We start from the raw sequence: 24113 nt of genomic DNA on the forward strand, positions 1-24113 counted from the left end.
TGCTGCAATAGATGTGTCAAAAAAAGACGTTAAATATCACAAAATGTAAGTCATTTTGTGCTGCTGCTTTTTGGGCTTGTTGTTTGATGAATTTGATGGCGATTGGAAACTGTAATGCATTTGTCACGGAGCTTCTTTTGTATATTCCCGTCTATCTTGTGTTGTATGTAATAAGATTGAATGTGGAAGTGTGGATTTTAGGCAGGCAGATATTAAAGGAACGCAGTGATAATAATGATAAAGTCAGAATTAAATGTTATAAAATAAATGTATATTAAACTTGTATATGGTTATTATTGTCAATATTCTAATAAAGATTACACATGTGTTTCTAAAAATACATATCATTTTCTGGAGTGAAAAATTAAATAAAAAATATTATCAAAGTGAAAAAAATAACCCCAAGATGGAACATTTTGTACCAATTTTATTTGCAAAAATTGTTGAAAGACTGTTTGAAGTATAGGATTTTACTTTATTCATCCCTGAACAGGAATTATCTTTGAAACTGACCGATAGAAATATATATACAACAATTGTAATATTTTATTTTTAATAATGATGTCAAATATAAGATTAAATAAATACAATAATACATATCTATTGTGTTAAATATGGATATATAAATACAATAAAATAAATAGCAAATGAAGATGCACAAGAGTCACAATACCGTATTTTCCTGACTATAAGTCGCTCCGGAGTAAAGTCACACCAGCCAAGAATGCACAATGAAGAGGAGAAAAAACATATACAAGTCGCACTGGACTATAAGTCGCATTTGTGGGGGGAAATTGATATTAGAAAATCAGAGACCAAGAACAGACATTTCATCTTGAAAGGCAAGGTATAGTAATAATAAAATGGAGAACTACAGGCTTAATAGGTGTCTGTTAACGTAACGTGAATAGGTGGTATGTTAACGTAACAGTTAAAATAAGGTGGTACAGTGATAGGAGGAGCAGATGCTGGCACACTAGCCTAGACCGCCCTCTCGCGGCTGACAGTGTGGAAAAAAAACAAATATAAGTCGCTCCGGAGTACAAGGCTCGGGACCAGCCAAACCATGAAAAAAGTATGGAAGATACAGTAATTGGATACACAATATACAATAGGTTGGCAAGCTATAAGCTATAAGAAGCTATAAGAGAGGCGTTCTTGAAAAGTGGTCATAAATGCATGATATAGTTAATGGAGACAGCATATACCTTAACAATATAATGAACCAGATGGCTTAATTGGTACCGGTTGTTTCCATTGCAGGACATGCCAATCACAAAGAAGACAGCCCGTTCCTCAACAGTGATGAGACCACAAACAAGAAGAATGACTTCTACGACAGGAACTTGGCCTTGTTCGAGGTCCTGAGAAATTTCTCACATCCTAATACGAATTAGTTTTGTGTGATTTGGCATAATGTTCCTTCCTTTTGTCTACGCAGGAAGAGCTGGACATCCGACCGAAGGTGTCGTCTCTGCTCAGCCGCTTGGTCAGCTACACAAACATCACCCAGGGAGCCAAGGAGCATGAGGAGGAGGAGAGTGCAGAGACTTCACGGAGGAAGACACCCAAGGTAACGTGAGCAGCGTGCTTGTATGAAGACTTGCTGACAGATAGCGTTGGATCCTGGATGCCATTCAGTCCTGCATGCTAGATTTAAATACAGTACAACCTCAGCATGATGTCTTTCACTACTTATTTTGCACCCCTTTTTTCAATAGAAACTAATCCAATTTAAGTAATGTGCTTCAAGGTCAAACTGTTGCCATCATAAAACCTTCATTAACCGTACAAGTGTAAAAGTAAGTTAACCACAGTATAATCAAAGTTGAAAACAAGCGTATAAGCATATACGGGATAGCTACAAGCGAATTGACCTCACGCATCACAATTTCTAACATTCTTAACTGTTATACAAGTGTAAACAGACGTTTTTAAAATGTATTTTATTTCTGTTATTTTGAATTCTACATTTTTTCATTTTTGTATTTATTTATAGACAGTGTTCCCTCGCTACATCGCGGTTTGAACACCTCTCCCTCGCTCTCTCGCATTTTTTCAAAAATTAATTAAGAAATGATTGCTGTTTTGTTGTTGACTAAGGCCTATTATTAGTCAAAAAATATTGAAAGGCATGCCATATGTAGTATTCTGGTCACTATGCGTCAGTAATATTACCCTGATGAGCTTGGATCCTTGCAGTCTGACATAGTGGGAAAAAAAATCTCCTCCCATTCCATGTGGAAGTGGTACGTTTTTGGCTTCTTACTTTGTCCTTCTTCCCCACTGTCTTTAAAACACTTTCTTAAATGTAGAACAAATATATTGGAGGTTAACTAGGTAGCTTGGTAGCTTGCTATATGCTGTGAACGGCCGCCATCTCTTAAGTCCCTGCAGTGATATCATAGCCAGCACAAAAGTGGTACGTGATGTGGTTTAAACAAAGCTAGCAGTATTGTAGGAGTGTACGTCTGTGTATGGCAGATTAATGTTAGACGGGCTGTCCTGTCCGTCAATCAAACAAACATTATCGTGAGGATGGATGATAGGCTGATGTCATTGGGGTTTTTTTTTAATGCCACACGATCAAGCCCACATTACGTTGTACAGATACTACAACAAGAAGGAACTTTCCCAATGCGATGTCTTATTATTGATAAGAGTAAAGTAAAGAGTGTAACAGAGTGTAAAGGTGACTATAGGGGTGTAAGTAAGTTTCAATATTAATAAATTGAATATTTTCATAGTTAGCACAGAAAACATGGACTTTTAGGACTTTTTAAATAGGGTTTATACCATTATTAGAGCCCTGTAGACATGACATAACACCTCTATAGTTGCCTTTACACTCCTATTATTCTTTGTGCACGTTGTGCATCTCTAATCTCTCTTTAAAGCATAGCAAGATATCAAGCTAACTAGTTAGTCTCCGGTTTATTTATTCTAAACTTAAGAAAGGGTTTCAAACGAAGTGGGCAAGAAGGACAACGTAAGAAGACAAAAAAACACTTCCACACGGAATGGGAGGAGCACTTTTTTTCCTTCTATCATATCGGACCTGCCATGGCTGACTCCATGCAGTGATAACGTAATGTTATCTAAGGTAATGTCTCATCGGTGTAACTTTACTAACGCCTAGTGACCAGAATGCTACAAATGACTTGCCTTTCAATATTTTTGACTAATAAGAGTACATAGTCAACCACTAAACAGAGATTTAAATTAATACATTTTTGAAAAACTGCAATAGAGTGAGGGGGCGATGTTCAAACCGGGAAGTTGAGAGGGACGGCCTTATTGTAAAAATAACATGAATTTATTATTAACGAGATATACCATTAATTCATTCAATCCCAGCCTTTTTTCAAAAGATAACACCATCAGTACCATTTTAGACGATTTTGACTGATCTTTCAAGGCACACAGAATATATTGTGTTCTATGGCTATATAAACATGGAACCTACCAAAAGAAAGATTAGACTCCCGTCTTTCATCAGAAAAAAGAAAAAAGTTTGTTTCTACCTTTTTCCGTTTTTTAGTAATCGGCAGTAGAACATAGGTAAGTTTCAGGAAAATATCAGTTCCTGACTAAAAAAGAGAGAACACCAGCTTTTTGTGAAAAGATACATTACAAGCATAACTTTCACTTTGACACAATTTTTTTGCTTTTGTGACAGCTCAAATATCGAAACAACTATACCAACATAAACAACACAAAAAAGGGTTGTTTTAAATCAAAATAACAATTTACTTGCAAATATAACACCATGAACTATTTAGAATTTTCACATTTGGAACTGAACTGTGTGTGTGCATGTGTGTGCACGTGCGTGTTTGCGTGTGGATGCGTTAAAATCCGGGTTCATAAAAACGTATAGAATACGTCTCTGGTATTGATTTTACTTAAAGATTACACCGATTTTATTTGTCACTTATAAAACAAAGCTAAGATGTGGATGTTTTGTCCAGACAGATTAGCATATATTGACCTACACTGGATTGGTTTTATCGAGGAAAAGGCTTCTTGAGACGTCATCTGTACTTCTGTGTAGAAGGTGTCGGACGTTTCGCTCCTCATCCGAAGAGCTTCGTCAGCAAACTAATAAGTGCTGGTAGCTTAGGCCTTAAATACAGTAAGAGTGGGCGGAATTGGTGTGCCAACACCCTCCTCCTATTGGTTCGTTACACTAAGCCTGCATTCCTCATCTTTACAGTGGTATAATCCTATCCTGTTATTCACACCTACGATAAAAGGGAAGTGTCGCTCCCTGAATCGAGGAAAAGAAGCCTTTTCCTCGATGGACAACTCCTGTACGACTGAGAGCCTACACAGATGGATTGGTTTTAGTATCTTTAATGCACATTCTGTGTCAAAGTTCCTTACATTTTTCCGTATGCAGCCCTTGGTGGAAAAAGTTTGGACACCCGTGCTGTCGAGGGCTCGAGAGGCATTTTTTTTTTTTTTCTCTGAAAATTACAACTTGTAGGTTCCGCTCTACATGCAAAGAGCTGCATCACTGACCTTTTAAAAAGTGAACCAATCAATACCTGCCATCAATATTGTTGTTTCCTGAATTGCCCACGTTCAACTGCTCAATACCTTTCCACCACCTTTCTCTCTCTCTTTTCTCACAGTCTCCCAACATGGGCACTCTCATGGGCGTCTACTTGCCGTGCCTCCAGAACATTTTTGGAGTGATTCTCTTCCTGCGGCTGACGTGGATCGTCGGGGTGGCCGGCATCATGCAGTCCCTGCTGATTGTACTCATGTGCTGCTCATGTGTTAGTGCACACACACGCACACACGCATACACACATACACAACAGACAACTTGGCTAATCATGCTGTGGTGGTTTCACCACCAATGTGGGTCATGAGCCAGTCAATACAACACCACATCCGCTCAGCAGACGCATTATTAGGTACACCCCTACGTTGGCAGCGGTGCACTCCAGACATACATAATATAAAGAATGCTATGTGTGACTAGTGAATTTCTGCAGAGCGAGCCTCCATTACATCAAGCTTACGTAATCACTGTTGTGGTCGTATGTATTTCCAGGACACACCATTAATATATTGATCATTTCAAGAGGGATTATGCTCAAGCAGATGGAAAATGTGCCTGAGAGTCACTTTGATGTCAACATGCCACAACATCTGTGCCCCATTTTGTCCCTTTTTTAATTTTGCAGACGATGCTCACGGCCATATCAATGAGTGCCATTGCGACTAATGGTGTTGTTCCAGGTAATGTATGTGAATTTGATGTATTAGTATGCCATAAAGCTGCATTTCAGATGATGAATTGTTTGATTTGATCTAATATTGGCTCGTGTGTCTCCATCCAGCTGGAGGGGCCTACTTCATGATCTCACGCTCTTTGGGTCCGGAGTTCGGAGGCGCCGTGGGCCTGTGCTTCTACCTGGGCACCACCTTTGCTTCCGCCATGTACATCCTTGGTGCCGTTGAAATATTCCTGGTCAGTATGAACAAAAATCATTTTGTGGTCACGTTGTAGCTCCTGTTAGAATGTGTTGCCTTTTAGCACCATTGGGTACTTGGATGTTCATAATGGGCCCAACATACCATATTTCCTCAAATAGTGCCATCCACTCAAATAGACGCCTCGCCCCAATTAATATTCAGGCACGTTGTGTACTTCAATATGCTACACCTGTACCTTTTACGTTTTTTTTCCTTTTCCTCTTCAGAAATATCTCGTCCCCCAGGCGGCCATCTTTCATGCCGCAGACCACCATGGGGCTGACAGCGCGGTGCTGAACAACATGCGGGTCTACGGCTCCATCTGCCTCAGCCTCATGGCCGTGGTGGTTTTCGTGGGAGTCAAATACGTCAACAAGCTGGCATCGCTCTTCCTCGCTTGTGTTATTATCTCGATCGTCTCCATCTACGCCGGTGCCATCAAGTCCGTATCTCATCCACCGGAGTTCCCGTATGTTTGTTGAGAACACTCAGTAAAAATATACTGTATATATATACAGCTTTGGTTACCTTATTTACCTGTTTTTTTTCGCTTCTTACATTAGGATCTGCATGCTAGGCAACAGGACTTTGGTCAGAGACCGTTTTGATGTTTGCGCAAAGACTGTCACCACGGGCAACGTCACAGCGGCCAGTCAGCTGTGGGACATGTTCTGTCTGCCGGGGAACATGAGCAGCGCACAGTGTGATGACTACTTCCTCCATAACAACGTGACAGAGATCCAGGGCATTCCTGGACTGGCTAGTGGAATATTTAGAGGTATACTTTGCCCCCCGTGGCACCTTTCTGTGACGGTGTAAAAAACAAAAAAGCCAAAGAAAAGCTTGTTGAATGAACCCTTTAAATGGCAACTGAATTGAATGCTTACAAAATATGCCTGGGTCTCGTGAGATGTGCGGAGGTCTTGCTTGATGTCATTTGAGACAGATATTTAGGTCGGGTTCTGAACGGTACGACCTAAGGATTGTTTGATTTTAGACTTTTCTGTGGCAGAATAACAAAAAAACAAAAACAAAGAAAAGCAATGCACACTTTGTAGAATGAGTCCTTTTGAGATGCTCACTGAGCATCTGAGCAAGCTACAAGTTTTAGAGCCAAATTTTTCATGAATATTTCGGTCCTAGTCCAGTTTGTACGACCCCAGGATTGTTTGACTTTAGAGGTTTCTGTGGTGGCATAAGAAAACAATGCAAAAAAAAGCCCATGAAAAAGCAAAGCACACTTGGACAGTTAATCCCGTATAGTCTCACAAGGTATGCTTAAATCTGGTCAAACTGCAAATTGTTGACATTAGGATTGTTCAAACTACTATATTCTATAAAAAACATCTAGACAGTAGACATGGCATCTGTAAAGCTGTACAGTTTAAAGAGAAAAAATGACAGGAAAGGTTGTAGGTAAAAATGGATTATAAAATGAGAAATTTATTCCCAGCCAATCAGATAAATACCATAACAATAATATCCTAAAAAATGACAATGAATTACAGGGAAATTGAAATAATTTTATGTTATTTGACAAATATAAAATATTTTAAATTTATTATAACTCTTTTTTTAAATAGAATATTCTGTACTCTATAACAATAATGCTATACTATATGTACAAAATGCAGTTCTATAATCCAATCCAAGTATCCAATCAAAGTGGTCTTAATAAATGTGCCGTCTTGTATTCAGGGTCTAGGGATTTATACATGTAAACCAACAGGTGACCACTTTTCCACAAGCGAGTTTTTCTTCCTCACTCCCACACACCAGTGACCCAGGGAGATGCAGCTGTGATAAATCAATCAACATCAGTCAGTGATTTAAACATGCCCGGGGTAGGTAACAAAAATGGAGAAGGACTAACCTGTGTCAATTGTTTGATAGACAACATGTGGGGTGACTACCTGCAGAAAGGTGAGATCCTGGAGAAGGAGGGTCTGGCGTCCGTGGACTCCCACAGCACCATGGAGAACTTTGGCATGTATGTGTCAGCAGACATCGCCACCTCCTTCATGCTTCTGGTGGGCATCTTCTTCCCCTCTGCCACAGGTAAGTCAAAGGACATTTCTTGTGGAAAGGAAGTCATGTTACCATCACTGTGACCTTTTGAATGTGTTCTGTTTGTACATGAAGGCATCATGGCAGGCTCCAACAGGTCTGGAGATCTCCGGGATGCCCAGAAGTCCATCCCCATTGGAACTATCTTAGCTATTACTACCACTACCATCGTCTGTATCCTTATTTTGCTGACAACACCAAGTTAAATCTTGTGACTTTACTCAGAATTCTATTTAAAAAATGTAATACAAATTAAGTACCTTGACTTTTTGTCTCAAGATATAAGTTCTGTTATCCTGTTTGGGGCTTGTATTGAAGGGGTTGTTCTCAGAGACAAGTAAGTCTAGTTGCATTTTTTTAGGGAATATCCTGAGCAGAACTCACCCAATCCGTGTTTTCAGGTTCGGGGATGCAGTTAGGAACAACTTGGTGGTGGGCACTCTCTCCTGGCCGTCCCCATGGGTCATTGTGATCGGTTCCTTCTTCTCCACGGTGGGCGCAGGCCTACAGTCACTCACAGGAGCTCCCAGACTCCTCCAGGCCATCGCCAAGGACAACATCATCCCTTTCCTCAGAGTAGGACACTCAAACTTACTTACTCAAACCCTATGAGAGAAGGTCTTTCAATTGCTCAATTTTTGTTTTTGCTTCAGGTGTTTGGCCATGGGAAGACCAATGGCGAGCCAACTTGGGCGTTGTTACTGACCGGATTCATCGCTGAGCTTGGTATCCTGATTGCCTCATTGGATATGGTGGCTCCTATCCTTTCTATGTAAGAAAACATGCAAAAAAATGCATTAGTGCTGATTCATTTTGTCTCACAAAGCGCTTGGAGTCAGTGTTGCCAACTTTAAAGTAAGAAAAGTAGCCATCGGATGTCCTAGACATCACTGGATGATGTCATCGTCTAATTTGCATACAATTTTCAAATGATGTTGTAAAATGCTGTAGGAAAAAAAACATAACCTCATCGGAGAGACAAAAAGGGTTAGTGAGTGAAAACACCTTAATTATGTTTAGAAGTACAAATAAACTTAATTCTTGCTTTGTTCATTTAAAATTGGCCGTAATTCCATCAAAATAAAATAACTCCATATTTTATCTCGGCCAGCGCCTCTCAAAGAGTTCCCATCACACGTTGGCAATTGAGAACTTTTTAAAAATTAGCACAATTGAACAGCGAATAACAAAGTGTTATTCTTTTTAAGATGCGTTGTTTCTTTTAAATCCCACAGGTTTTTCCTGATGTGCTATCTCTTTGTAAACCTGGCCTGTGCCGTGCAAACGCTGTTGCGCACACCCAACTGGAGGCCCAGATTTAGATATTACCACTGGTGAGAACCATTTTAAAACCCGGTTTGTTCTTTGGTTTTGCTTGCTGTGTGAAGATGATGATACACCTATTTGGCCAACAATGGCGTCCCTGGGCCGCGCGGTGGTCTCGTGGTGAGCATGTTGGCCAACACAGTAACAGTCTGGAGATCGGGAAGATCTGGGTTCGATTCTCCCTTGGGCATTTCTGTGTGAAGTTTGCATGTTCTCCAGGTACTCCGGGTACTCCGGGTACTCCGGTTTCCTCCCACATCCAAAAACATGCATGTTAGGGTAATTGGCGACTCTAAATTGTCCATAGGTGTGAATGGTTGTTTGTCTATATGTGCCCTGCGATTGGCTGGCGACCAGTCCCCCGCCTGTCGCCTGAAGTCAGCTGGGATAGGCTCCAGCATGGCCCGCGACCCTAATGAGGAGAAACGGTATAGAAAATGGATGGATGGATGGATGCCGTCCGTGCAAGTTGCAGTTCTACACTTGTGCCAAACGGAGGATTAGTGAGTAACACGTTTCCTATTGATTTCCCCGTCAGGGCTCTGTCCTTTCTGGGTATGAGTATGTGCTTGGCTCTGATGTTCGTCTCTTCCTGGTATTACGCTATTGTGGCCATGGGTATTGCAGGGATGATCTACAAGTACATTGAGTTCCAGGGGTATGTCCTTTGCTTCAGTTTCTATTGGTCTTATATTTTGCCTTAATTCATCTTTTCTTTCACGTATTCAAACAAAAACAGAGCAGAAAAGGAATGGGGAGATGGAATAAGAGGACTGTCGCTTAGTGCTGCACGTTATGCCCTCTTAAGGCTAGAGGTGGGACCCCCGCACACCAAAAACTGGAGGTACAGATACATTGACGTTTTCCGCAACACACACAGTCAATCATGCACTTAAGGAATCCTAATCCCAGTCTTAGTCCCAAAATGGTCCCTCTCATCAAAGTGTATATTGACTGTGATATCACACATCAGATCTTTTCAACACCTTCAGACCTAACCATTAATACATTTCTGTCAATATGACAGAATTAGCCAAAATGCTATTTTTCATCTGCAGTCCATATATAATTTAGTAATACAAACACAAATAAAAAAAATATTTATATTTATATCTAAATAGAAAATATTTTGTATGTATATTTTGTGTGTATATATATATATATATATATATATATATATATATATATATATATATATATATATATATATATATATATACAATAGTAATAGTAATACAAACACAAATACAAATGTTTTTATTTTTTTAACATGCAATATTTACATATAAATTTAAAATATTTTCATAAAAAATCTTATATAAAAAATTTTAATATTTGTGCTGTTTTATGCCTCTTTTGTCATAGCACCCCCAGATTTTATTGATAGTAAAAACCAAAAAATAAGCAGGGAGTGGTGCCATTATACTTAAAACCAGTTTTTCCTGTATTTTGAAGGTAGAGGCAAAGATTTAAGAAAAGCATTATTTGTCAGGATTACAGAATATTCAGAAATATGTGGTTATAATGGGAGTCAGTGGGACCAAATTGTTGGCATATATGAAAAATGTATAAACGTTGCAACAGAGGGGATTAAGGCGGCGCAACAACAAAAAAATCACAATGTTTATTCACACCAACATGCAATCTAATTTGTAAATATTGTTATTTAAAAAAAAAAAAAATTATCTAACGAGCTATCACAAACAAACACTGACATTTTACTCAAGGCCTGACGCTGCTCTGGCGTTAGTATGGCCTCCGACACGTCCTCCTCGCCTTCCCCGTGCCCCAGCGAGCCTCACCAGCCACAGTAACTATCTAAATAAAATTAGATTGGAAAAATGTATAATATTATGGGAATAAAGTCACACAGAGATTATTTGAGAAGAAAGTGGAAACATCTGGACAAAAAAACAAAAAACAAGAGCAAAAATGGGGGAAAAAGAGCAAAGCCCGAAGTTCATACTCATCATGCGCTTTTTCAAGTAAAGCACAAAGCTGAGCTGCAGTCTTTTCTTGAACTATAAATAACGTTTTAGCATATCTACATGTGATGGTGTACAAATATCAAAGCTGGCCCTTGCATCCTTTCATTTCTCAGGATGTGGCCCTCGGTGGAAAACGTTTGGACACCCCGGGGTACAAACAACTAACTATTCCCTTTTGACTGTGCACAACCTTAGACCTCAGCTGTTGGTGCTGTCCAAGCTGGATGAGGATCTCCACGTCAAATATCCGCGACTCTTGACCTTTGCCTCGCAGCTGAAGGCAGGGAAGGGGCTGACCATAGTGGGATCTGTCATCCAAGGGAACTTCCTGGAAAGCTATGGGGAACTGCAGGCGGCAGAACAGGTAAATTCAGTCATTTCTCAACAGTATAATGACAGTTTATTGGTAATAAAAGGGGTTTATTTGTGTATATTTATTCCAGACCATCAAGAACATGATGGATATCGAGAGGGTCAAGGGTTTCTGCCAAGTCGTGGTGGCGTCCAAGGTGCGGGAAGGCATCGTTCACCTGATCCAGTCCTGCGGTCTTGGGGGCATGAAGCACAACACGGTGGTGATGGGCTGGCCGTACGGTTGGAGGCAAAGCGAGGACCCACGAGCATGGAAGACCTTTATCAGTGAGACATTGAATCCCATACTAGCCATTGGACATTTGGTTTCGCATCTCTCCTGGTCACTAGTGTGTGTGAGTGACAGGCAGACAAGCTCCGACTCATTGTTTTAAATGTAAATACGTGTAGACCACGACTACAAGACGACCTATTTTAGTCAATGCGACAATTGCACTATGGTTCCGTTCAACAGTAAATAATGTTGTCTTCTGCACTCAGACACAGTTCGTTGCACCACCGCGGCCCACCTGGCCCTAATGGTCCCTAAAAACGTGTCGTTCTACCCGAGCAACCACGAGCGCTTCACCGATGGCAGCATCGACGTGTGGTGGATCGTCCACGATGGGGGGATGCTCATGCTGCTGCCTTTCCTGCTCAAGCAACACAAAGTATACCTCATATACTGTACCTTCACTGCACAGATATGAGCTCAATCATGGATATTGTTTTTGGTTTTATTTGCTTTCCAGGTGTGGCGAAAGTGCAGAATGCGTATCTTCACTGTAGCCCAGATGGACGATAACAGCATCCAGATGAAGAAAGACTTAGCCACGTTCCTCTACCAGCTGAGGATTGAGGCCGAAGTGGAAGTGGTGGAGATGGTAGGAGATGATTGCAACTTACTTCCTGGAGAAACACAATCAGGGAATATTGGGGGGAAAGAAAGTGATTTTTGTTTTTAACATGTTCACATTTTATTTACTTTTACCGGATAGTTAGTTTGTGATCATTTTTGGTCATGCTTTCAATGTACAGTTCTCATAACTAGAATGTCTAGATGTCACCAGAAGTAGTGCAAATGAAATTAACATTTTAAAGTTTTCCTATAATGCATCTTGTTTGAGCAAAGCTTTTCTTTGGGGACAGGCAGCATAGAAAATAGTGGATGGCGCTGCAATGCTGCCTCTGTCCACCAGAGGGAGCCACAGGGCCCGGAGCCCAGAACCCAGAGGGAGGCTGACGTCATTGCAGCGCCCCAATGAATGCGTTGCTCAGATGCAATGCATTATGGAAAAACTTTATAGAGTTGTTTGTTTAATTTCAAACTTGTATTGGTACATGTTTGTATATTGCCGAGGTATACCTTTTGAGTGTTAAATGGCTGTGTGATGAGTTTAAGTGTTGTTAGTAAAATATTCTTAGTAAGATGACACCGTGGGTCAGACTGTTTTCCGATGGATTGACAAGCTCGTTGTGAGCGCACTGATAGCTCGTAATTGGCTCCTGCCAGAGAAAGAGCTACCGTTCCCCCACGGACTCGTGAGCGGCACAGTAGTTAAACAATTAGTAGTTAAACTATTAGTAGTATTAGTAGTTCTTAAGCAAAGGAGATGTGATGAGGTTAGAATTTAGCAATAATTTAGCTGCACCGCTGCATAAGCCGCAGGGTAGTAAAAAAGTAGTAGCTTATACACCGGAATTTACGGTAATAACAAAAAGTCACAATAATAAACTATACTGATTTTTAAGAAGACAACAATGCCAAAAAAATGATAAATGATGCTAATCTTATAGGCCTGCTGTGTATTGACATTTGAAATAAAAATAGAAAACAAAATTGAATAACATAAACAAAAGACAGATGTACAGAGTAGGCGCGGTCTGGGAGGAGGCTGCGGAATCCAAGCATGTTAGTCAAGAAGAGAAGAATGCAGATTTACCGTGTACAAAACTTGATATGTATGGAGTATTTTATTTATATAAACGTATAGTGCCCTGCTGGGATTGAATATCATTTTAAAAGACCCAGCAATGAGAAGGATAGAGCCCTTTCAACAGCCATTGTTGAGGGTCGTCCTTCTTTGGAGTAACTGTAGCAAAATAAAAAGCTATAAGAAAGCCAAAGAAAAAGTCAAATCCTTCCAACGGAGGTCTATTGAGTGCAGCGGTCTGATGGTGCTTTGAACTTGACATCCATATTTCCCCCACTCTGAACAAGAAGTGACTGCAGGTGAATTGTTGCGTTTTTGCGTTTCAGCATGACAGCGACATCTCGGCGTACACGTACGAGCGCACGCTAATGATGGAGCAGAGGTCTCAGATGCTGAGGCAGATGCGGCTGTCCACTGCAGAGAGGCAGCGAGAGGTAACGCAGAAGAACATATGAAGGCCAGGGTGGAGAAGTGGAATCCGATGTGTGTTATTTTGACCTGCTGTTTGCATCGCAGGCCCAGCTGGTGAAGGACAGACACTCGCTGGTGCGAATGGGCAGTCTGTACTCAGACGAGGAGGAGGAGTCGGTGGAGACTCCTCCGCCCGAGAAGATCCAGATGACGTGGACGAAGGAGAGGTGCGAGGCCGAGAAGAGGAACAGAAACAATGCGCCGGAAAACTTCAGAGAACTGATGAGCCTTAAACCGTGAGTCCCATTTGCTGCTGTTCAGTCATGTGACCCAGTGACATAGTCCTACTACAAGTATGTAGTACGGTACATTCCTTTTAGCAGTCTTTTAGTCACAGCTGTGTTGCGCTGTATCACTAATTTAACCTTCAACCATTTAGGCGGGTAAGGCCAGGTAAGGCGCATTTTAACCCCAGAAAATTAAATACAATTATTTAATACATTTGTAATTGTCACATTAAACTACCTCCTTTTTTGTTTTATGTTGACTATTTTTTTCACGTACATTTGCATTTATTTAATAAATACTTTATTTTTTATCTTACACTATTTTTATGATAATGCAAATTAAATTACGACTAAATGACATTATGAGCTATTTTAAGTTCTTTTTTTAAAAAAAACAAACTTTGTTTAAACATATTTATTTTTTTTTCTAATTATTGAAATGCCATTAAATTTTTACCTTTTTTACTTTTAACTTTTTTGTAATTTTAAATCAATGTATCATATTTATAAACATAACATGTAATATTTTGTAAATTGTTTATATAATATTATATATAAATTATTTATATATTTTATTTTTTCTTACACTGTTTATTATATATATATATATATTTTTTTTTTTTACATTCAATTAAATTAGATTAAAATTACATTGTGAGACTTTTTATTTCTTTTAAACTTCATATTTATACACAGAAAATGTATTTAAACTTATAAAGAGAAAGTGTAATTTTTTAAATAAATCAAACTAAATTTCCAACTACATTACATTATGAGCCTTTTAAATATTTTTTTAAAACATTGACGTTATATTTTTACACAGAAAAGAAAACACTATTATTTAATACGTATTTTACAGATTTTTTTTTTTTACTTTAACTTTATTGTAACTTTAAAATAATGCTATTATATTTATACACAGAAAATTTAATTTCTTTCAAATTATTTAATATATATTTTATTTTTGTTACACACCTTATATGTATTTTTTAGTAAATCAAATCAAATTATATTAAAATGACATTATGAGCCTTTTTTTAAATAAAAAAAACAAAAAACATTGTCATTATATTTCTAAGGATGACATCCTAGTGAATTCAAATAATACCTATGCCAATCATTATATGTAATGATAACTGATTATTTTGCTGATTTTGTGTGCTATTTTCCTGCTCTCCAGGGACCAGTCCAACGTGCGGCGGATGCACACGGCCGTCAAGCTGAACGAGGTGATCGTAAACCGGTCCCACGATGCTCGCCTGGTGCTCCTCAACATGCCAGGGCCGCCTCGCGACGCAGACGGAGACGAGAACTGTATCCTTTCTTTTTTTTCTCCATACACCCATATGTGTGTTCAGGGGTTTTTTTCCCTTCACCTTTTCCTTTCTCAGATATGGAGTTTCTGGAGGTTTTGACCGAAGGTTTGGAAAGAGTGCTGCTCGTCCGAGGAGGGGGTCGAGAGGTCATCACCATCTACTCATGACCAAAAGAGTTACTGTACATTCCACCTGAAAGCTTTATGTGCTCTAGCATCAAAATGTTTCAAAGCATTTCAAGTCGTTATTTTTTTTTATGTCATGAATTTGACTTCAGTGTTCAAATACACGAGCAGACATTTTAGAGCAACAACAGGAGGGTTTTTGTTTATTTTCTGATGGGGATTTGTTACGGCTCTTGCGATTGTAAGGCGAATATGGGACGATATTATTTATTTATTTATTATTTGTCACTTTTCACATGTCCCCTTCAACCTTACGTTACAAGCGTTTTGTAAATGTGCATGCTACAAATTTCAGTTTATTTCTTTTCGGGATTTACTGATGTTTTTTTTTGCCAGTGACATTTTTTTTATCGAATGTTTGCACGTCTTATTTTTTTCTGTAAATATGTACAAATGGTGTAGGGAACCACTGGGTCTTTCTGTTATTAGAAGATCTTTAAAAACAAATGTTTGCTTGACACGGAACGGATTACGGAAGTCAAATTGTAATGTGCAGTTATTCAGCTCAAGCAACGCTAGGAACTTGTCTTTGCTTCTGTTTTTAACTCATTTCAATTTAGTGAATTTATTCAAAGAAAAAATGATATAGTTTATATGTTTTTTGGTATTTTAGTTGTATTATTTTGTCTTTTAAAGCAGTATTGTTGGCCACAATTTACATCCACCAATGTGTAGCAACCTTTATTTTATAAATTCATGTGGGCAGTTCTAACTTTAAAAAAAAGCTGTATTGTTATTTTTTAGAGTAACTAAGCTTTACTTTTTTTTTTTTTACATATTTGTGACTGTGTGAAATGATGACTTGAGTCATTTGAATAAATTATTTTATGTACAAAACAGTTTTTCTTATTTTTATTATAAAATAAATACATATATATTATGACTAATATTTAATTGTTATTTGTGATTAATCACATTTTGTCTGTTAACTCAATCACACAAGTTTTTATGTATAATATGTAGGGATGTAACTCTTTATGGTAAACGATTCGATACGCTTCTCGATACATGGGTTACGATACGATTCAAACATGATACATTTTAAAAACAGAACGATTCGATACAATGTAAAAATGATTCGATTTGATATGATTCAACAGTTACTTTTTCTTGATGTAGACAATAGACATTAATTAATCTTACATAATAATATAAAGAAGCCAATTCCATAAAAGTGGCATTTTGTATTTTCAAATGTGTAAAAGAGCACATCATATCGCCAAGCATGTTGTAAGGCAGGGGCCCCCAACCACAGGGCGCGGGAAACGTTTAGGCACAATGATTTAAAAAAAAAAAAAACACTTAAAAAATGAAAATGTGAATTTGTAAATAACTACATCAAATTGTATGTAAAGGGACATACATTTTGGAAATATGGGCCATTCTGTTATTCAGAAAATAATATACAGTTCAATGGTCCTTGAACACACCATCAAACTTTCTCCTCTTTACTCTTTTTCTCTCACCTCATATTTGGTCCCAAAGGCTGATACTATGTGGGAATGCATAAAAGTAATATTTGATGACGGTAATGAGTGCTAATGTGCATATTTGTGCTGTGCATCTCTCTGAAAAACAAACTCCAGGCTCCAGGTCTGTATTCATTTAGTGGTTTTATGTTGATGTTCCTGTCATAGTTTTACACAATACATAATAAGTTGAATTAGATTGCTATAATGTAGGTTTTGCTGATGTGTTGAAAATCTTTTCTGGTGACTAGCTAGCATGCTGCTCATGCTATTTAGAGCCATTCTCCTCTTGTGTCATGGTCACGTTGACACAAGCCCCCAAATGTCAGCTGTCCTTGGCTATGCCTGCTTGTAACTAGGAGCTCGTAAGGCAAGGCAAGTTTATTTATAGAGCACAATTCATAAAAGCACTTTCTAAAATTATTTCTTAAAACATAAAATCAATCTAAAATCATTACATAAAATTACATAAATAAATAGTGGCATTAAAGGGAATTTCCGTTACGGCGTTCATTTTGACAGCCCTAATATACACATATAATAAAACGGCATCAGGTGACCGGAAATGAGCGGTGACTTTTGAATCTCGTCGATAGATGTGGGTTAATTGTGGAATTGCTACCCAGCTGCAGAGAAAGCAACGAATATTCTCATGTTTTCCACACAAAATCAAAATGTATTATCTTCAACTCGGGTAAATTGTAGAGACTTTTACGTGAGTGTTACAGTTTGTGTCGGTTTTGTGTTTGTTTCTCCAAAAGACGCCATTCGCCGCATCAGATTCTGGGACGGCTGTTTTGATACTGCGCCTCAGATGACTGCAAGTCGGAAGTTCGACCCAGAAGAAGTTGACCGTGGAAAAGTGTGGCAAGGTGTGACGTAAGTAAAATCCACATTTATATATATATATATATATATATATATATATATATATATATATATATATATATATATATATATATATTATAAAGAATTGTACTATTGTATTGTTGTATACAGTATTGCAGAGCAACTGAATATTCCCGATGATCTCGTGAAAGTGCAGCGTAAACTAGTGTTGTGTCGGTCGTGAACGAATCGGCTGTGGGGGCCGCCTCTGGGAAATGGACAGGAGCCGGCATTTAAAAAAAAAAAAAAAAAAAAAAAAAAACTTTTGTAAAAATGTTATTTATTTTCATATAAATGTTCAAATATGTTTTCCATTGTCATATAAAATAAAATACAATACAATAACTAATACATTTAAAAAAAATCTTTCTTTGTTTGTACAATATTAAATGGACAACCCACAGCTTTCTTCTGTATTTATAGACCCCTAACCTTCTGAGCATGTAGTTTAAAAAGATATAATATTCCAAATCGCCAACACCATTTAATCATATACTGCAGGGGTGTCAAAGTCATTGCCATGGAGGGGCCGAGACAATGCAGGTTTTCTTTCCAGCCGGTCACGAAAGCAGGTGATTTTAATGATCAACACCTCCTTCAGTTAGAGAGAAGCAGCTCATCAAATAAATCACCTGCGGAAGAAAGTGGTTGGAGAGAAAACATGCAGTGTCTTGGCCCTCCATGGCACGAGTTTGACACGTGATATACAGGTACTGTAGCTCGTTTATTTAGACTCGACGTTTCCACCAGAGGGCAGCAATACACAACTAATCTTTTAACAGCCATAAAACTAACTGCATGCAATTTGACAGTCGGGCTCCATAATTTTCATTATTAACCTCAAATTGCTTCCATGTTCTAGTAAAAGTTCACGTTTGGATGATAAGCGGCTATTTATTGAGTTTAAACACAATGAGTCTTCATCTCCTTGCACGGCTTTAGTGTAAATAATGCTGACTGCACTTTTCCTACTTTGTTTTCGGGGCCCCAAACTTGTCATTTCTTCTGTTGGCAGCCTTGTGGTCATGTGTTCATTATCTGCTTTTCCAGCTTTTGACACCAACACTACAATTACGCTCTCAGACGCACTGATTAATCCAACATGGAGGCTTTTTTTGTCAACAAAATGAAAAGAGCCTTCATTTGCAGACACTTTGCCAGGGAGCAGCTGCTTGTTTATGCAGATAGTCCACATTACAATAAGACGTTTCAATGGCTGCTTAAGTGTTCTCTTAACCTCTTGTGTACACTGCACAGGGAAACAATAGACCAGAGCTATTCAGCTGAATTGGTCTACGGGCCACATTTTCTGAAAGCTAAGGACTGGGGGGCTGAGCTTCTCCATTCGCCAGTGCTTATTTTGTATTTAATTTCAACACAAGACTGTCATACCTTCAAATTTATACCTCACCCCTGCGAATAGCAAATAAACGCAAGTAATGGAGATGCCTATAAAAACGTCTACTTTTGACATGCTCATAAAGCCTGGAATATGCCGCTGCATCGAGGTGCCTCCGTATGGTACGCCAGCTCGCTCCTCCCCCTACAAACCCTCCTGCTAGCTTGACGTTGACGTTCTCCTTTGATTTCTGAACAACAGTTGTCGTAAAAGTGACTTGCTGTTCGCTTGCGACGAAGGAAGCTAACGAGCTAAATGCATAGAAGCGCAATCCAGGTTTAAACTCAAACTCCGCCTCACACACTTATTAACTCACTCAGTCCCAGCCATTTTTCAAAAGACAACCCCTCCAGTACTGGCCAGTTTACACTATTTTGACTGATCTTTCAAGGCACACATAATAATATGTTCGATGGCTATATAAACATAGACCTTACCATAAGAAAGATTAAACTCTCATCAAGTTTGTTTCTATGTTTTTTCTGTTCTTTAGTAATGAGCAGTAGAACGTTGGTAAATTTCAGGAAAATCAGTTCCCGACTAGAAAAGGGAGAAAAACCAGCTTTTTGTGAAAAGATACATTTCAAGCATAACTTCCACTTTGACACAAATATGTTCTGCTTTTGCGACAGCTGAAATATCTAAACTATACCAACATAAGCAACACAAAAAAGGGGTTGCTTTAAATCAAAATAACAATTTATTTACAAATATACCACCGTGACTAGTTACAATTTTCACATTTGGAACTGAACTATGTATGAGCTGCGTGTGTGTGATTGTGCGTGCATGTGTTAAAATTTCCCTACAATGCATAACCTTCTGGATGCTACACTCGTCCACGCTCTTTCACTTCCTCCTTGCTGTCATGTGTGAATCTTTCATTCACATGATCTCTGCCGAGCTCTTATCTAATGCACTTCTGCCACCTTGTGGCCGTTTTTATGACTTAAAATTGCTCTGAAGTGAAATACATTAGTGGAGAGTTGCGTCATCACCTGTTTTTGGATGGTGTGTAAAAGACATGCAGTATAAATACGTTGTTGGGATTGTGCATTCGGGTTTATAAAAACGTATAACTGAATGAGTTAAACAGTTGAAATGATAAAATGTATAGATACTTACCAGTAATGAATGATAATGAAAGGTGATTGGTAGAACCAATGTAATCAAAGTCACGGTTTAGCCTTTAGCTTGGTCATCTGACTTAACATACATTTCCCTTTTAAAGCGGCTAGCGGTCGTGCATGGTAATTGCGCGGTAGCCATGCCGGGACACAGTCATCTTGCACTGAGATCACATCATTACGTCGTTACGTGTATGCTTTACATTTTATACTTTTACTATTTTGGTTTCATAAATTATTACTCCGAACCTTTTGATGATATTACGGACTGCAGATGATGAAATCCCCAAATTCCTTGCAATTGCATGTTGAGAAACATTTTGTTCTTAAACTATTCGATTATTCGCTCGCCCAGTTGTTCACAAAGTGGTGAACCTTGCCCCATCCTTGTTTGTGAATGACTGAGCATTTCAGGGAAGCTCCTTTTAGCCATGGCACCCACCTGTTCCCAATTAGCCTGTTCACCTGTGGGATGTTCCAAATAGGTGTTTGATGACCATTCCTCAACTTTCTCAGTCTTCTTTGCCACCTGTCCCAACCTTTTTTGGAACATGTTGCAGGCATCAAATTCCAAACGAGCCAATATTTGCAAAAAATAACAAAGATGCCCAGTTTGAACATTAAATATTGTGTCTTTGTAGTGTATTCAATTGAATATAGGTTGAAAAATAATTAGCAAATCATTTTATTCTGTTTATTTACAATTTACACATCATCCCAACTTCACTGGAATTGGGTTTTGAATATATTGGACAAATAATCCGCAAATTTGCGAGGCCAGGAATGCTGAATTGCGGTTGTCCACCGTGTGAGAGTTGAGAGCATCGCCATCAAGCTAAAAGCCTGAGCTGTCAACTTGACTGTCTAGTGCGACCTTTAAGGTGTCAGAAAGGCTTTACAACACGCTCTCGCACAGACAGGCACAACATCAAATTAAAAGCACAGAATGAATACGCGCCTGGAGTTTGTTCTTCAGAGCGATTATAACATAACATCATTGTTTGGTGTGTGGGTGACTGTATTGAGATAGCGTGAATTAACTTGAGGTTTTGCAACAAACAAATGTGCACGTTAGCACTCAAAACAGACCTAATAGCTTCTTCAGGTCTTACCTTTTATGCATTCACACACATGATCAGCATTTGGCAACAAGGATGAGGTCAAAGAAGAACAGGAAAAACTGCCGCGTCAAAGACGCGCACACAATTATGGTGCCTTCAACGTCCGTCGAACACAGTGGGACGGGTCGCCACAGAACACAGTGAAACAAAATAAAAGAATCATCCTTATTTCCAAAGTTTACATTCATTTGCATAAAATTTGAAGTCGTTACTTTAAAAAAATAATTGCTCCTGAAAGTTCTCCGTGGCTCACAGCCTTGTGGTTGGAGACCCTTGCTCTACTGTATATGACTGTTTTCAAGGACCTACTGTGGAAACTCTGCTTAAAGATCCTCTTCAAGATCTGTGGTTCTCAACTGGTTTGGCTGCATCACCCACCATCACCCCTCAGTGACCAACGGCGCCCCAAATTGAGGACATTTTTCAACTCCGACTTCTCAGATATCTTAAGGTAAGGTGCTGTAACCATTACACACCTCGTGGTGGCGTAGCAAGCAAATGACACAGTCAAGAATGCAAGGTACATTCAAGGACATTGGGTCATGACCTCTTTTTTTTTCACCAGGCAAAGACCCGCAACCCACTAAAAACGGCGCCACGACCCCACCAGTTGAGAAAGCTCTGCTGCTTTTAACCACATTGAAAACGCCCTCATCAAAGATCCTCAATATGACAGGTGAGCTCTGCTGTTTTTAAGGACCAACTGCAAAAACGCTAGTCAAAAATGCTCTATATCGGGGTTCTCACATTTTCCGGTGGTCAGCAAGCCGTGACCCACTTTTATGCTAGTCAAACCAAGCAAATGTTTTAAAATTGCCAAAACATTAATACTCATAATTATGTGGACAAAGTGCATCGTAGAGGAATTTATGACTAATTTATGAATTTTTTCAAATTCGAGCAAAGGTTTGAACTTAAAGAGTGTTTAAACAAGAGAGAAACATGTATAAAATGTATGGTGAGGGGTTTTACAGCCACAAAACATGTATAATTGTAAAGAAATTAAGTGAGCTACTTCACGGATTTCACTTATTGCAGGCTATTTTGGGAACTGCGATAGATGAGGGAGCACTGTATTTCACCTATTACTGTGCAGTGAGTATATACCAATGAGGTAAATGACTAAAACATTGCCCAATTTTACTTCAGAATAAAAAAACAAGTCAGACATTGGTTGTATATCACATACTTGGATGACACACTCACAATAGATCCGTTACCCACTTTTGGGTCCCGACCCACCAGTTGCGAATCACCGCTCTATATGACAAGTTTTGAAGTGAACCGGCGCCTACCAGTTGAATGCCTCTGCAGTATAGTAATAATTGAAACCACTTCATTCCTGACATTCAGTGAAGGTCCGTTACTTGCTTACTTGGTTTGTATGTAAGGTGCATCTCTCCATTGTTCCCGCAACCTTCTCTCACCGCCAACCCGTGATCAATCATTGTCCTCCTTACTTGACGAAGAATAATAATAAAAAAAACAACAAGAGGACTTGAGAGGGCCTGCGCCAGGCACAAAACATAGGCCGTGGTAAATATTAAATTTAAAGGATTCCCAGATAAGGCAGCTTGAAAAATTGAGGCAGCACCCCATTCTTCTAGATAAGAGACGACGGAGCCATCTGGAGGCTGTGAGATAGCGAACTCCCACGCCAGTGCGCAAGACCTCACTCTCATCCGCGGCGGTGAAAGCATTGCCGACACTTTCATTATGTTAACTTCAAAAATGAACTCATTGGCATTCATTGCATGCGCCTTTTTTATTTTTTTTTATTTTTTTGTGGCTTCGTAAACACACAAGGTTGCACTATGGCCGGTCAGTCTTCTGAAATAAGAGGGGAAAAAGCACTGCTAATTACAGCCACAATAATAAACATATTGTTACATGGATACATTAAAAGAAGACGGGTTTGTTGTTTCATTGCAATGATGCCGGTGTGCGTGCTGCGTTCACTGGCCGACTGGATGAAAAGTACAATGGACTTTTACCAGAGACTGGATTACAAAATATACATCCCTTTCTGTTGAGAAAAAGGACATACAAGGCTCAAACATGCGAGTCGAGTTTTGAACTATTTTATAGCCTTGCTGACCACACAGCTTGGGCACAAGAACAAGATGGCTTGGGATTTGTTCAATGAAACGAGCTAGCAAGCCCAGCTAACCGTCGCTAACTGCCGATGTTTAAAGGACTTGTGGTGTATAACTCCATAGTAATCCTTTTGTTTTATATTTTCTAATGATACTATCTGGCTCTCGCAGTGTATGCCGAGAAAAATTCTGTCCCTTTTTTATTTTACAAATGTAATTGAGTACTAATGCTTTTAACAAAATGACACATTAAGTGTGAAGACAAGGTGCAAAACCCAATGTTGTATCAACAACAAAGAACATGAACACATTTCTTTTCACCCCTTCTCCAATAACATGATGCTGGAAGACAGACAGTTGAAAAATGAGAAAAAAATAGTAAATTTAGTAAGTGTTTTGTGTGTCTGTAGCTTTAATGCTAATGGACTGTGTATGTCCACGCCTGTCAGTGTGTGTGTGTGTGTGTGTGTGTGTGTGTCCAAGAAGTGCTTGTCCACCTTATCCACTTTTTAAATATGCACTGTAACAACGTAATAGATCCAATATCATATACAGCAAGGTAACATTTAAGGAGAGGGACAGGATGATACAAACATTAGCAACACTAGCATGGCTATGTGAGCTACAGTGCCAACATTACACTCACATACCAACAGCT

General features: G+C 39.0%; 1 protein-coding gene and 1 long non-coding RNA gene across 3 annotated transcripts in view; both read left to right on the forward strand.

The window, feature by feature from the left end:
- slc12a4 (solute carrier family 12 member 4) overlaps positions 1-16192 on the forward strand; it is a 33203-nt gene extending 17011 nt beyond the window's left edge. The window contains exons 5-27 of the mRNA XM_054772016.1: positions 1264-1361; positions 1442-1573; positions 4638-4784; positions 5199-5253; positions 5355-5485; positions 5718-5959; positions 6054-6268; positions 7384-7548; positions 7633-7731; positions 7837-7894; positions 7959-8133; positions 8211-8329; positions 8793-8891; positions 9422-9541; positions 9623-9727; positions 11067-11235; positions 11315-11510; positions 11724-11893; positions 11975-12106; positions 13483-13590; positions 13673-13863; positions 15035-15168; positions 15246-16192. Coding sequence (XP_054627991.1) covers positions 1264-1361; positions 1442-1573; positions 4638-4784; positions 5199-5253; positions 5355-5485; positions 5718-5959; positions 6054-6268; positions 7384-7548; positions 7633-7731; positions 7837-7894; positions 7959-8133; positions 8211-8329; positions 8793-8891; positions 9422-9541; positions 9623-9727; positions 11067-11235; positions 11315-11510; positions 11724-11893; positions 11975-12106; positions 13483-13590; positions 13673-13863; positions 15035-15168; positions 15246-15337 — 3152 coding nt within the window. The 3' untranslated portion in view covers positions 15338-16192. The remainder of the gene's footprint in view (positions 1-1263; positions 1362-1441; positions 1574-4637; positions 4785-5198; positions 5254-5354; positions 5486-5717; positions 5960-6053; positions 6269-7383; positions 7549-7632; positions 7732-7836; positions 7895-7958; positions 8134-8210; positions 8330-8792; positions 8892-9421; positions 9542-9622; positions 9728-11066; positions 11236-11314; positions 11511-11723; positions 11894-11974; positions 12107-13482; positions 13591-13672; positions 13864-15034; positions 15169-15245) is intronic.
- Positions 16193-17392: 1200 nt separating this feature from the next.
- Positions 17393-24113, forward strand: part of LOC129179146 (uncharacterized) — a 104475-nt gene continuing 97754 nt past the window's right edge. Inside the window, exons 1-4 of one of the 2 annotated variants that reach the window (XR_008569905.1) lie at positions 17393-17500; positions 17586-17703; positions 21689-21810; positions 21925-22035. This is a non-coding gene — a long non-coding RNA (uncharacterized LOC129179146). Of the gene's footprint in view, positions 17704-21688; positions 21811-21924; positions 22036-24113 lie in introns of both variants that reach the window. The other variant, XR_008569904.1, reaches the window with a different exon arrangement.

The sequence above is a fragment of the Dunckerocampus dactyliophorus genome, chromosome 3, assembly GCF_027744805.1.
Source record: "Dunckerocampus dactyliophorus isolate RoL2022-P2 chromosome 3, RoL_Ddac_1.1, whole genome shotgun sequence".
Taxonomy (NCBI): domain Eukaryota; kingdom Metazoa; phylum Chordata; class Actinopteri; order Syngnathiformes; family Syngnathidae; genus Dunckerocampus; species Dunckerocampus dactyliophorus.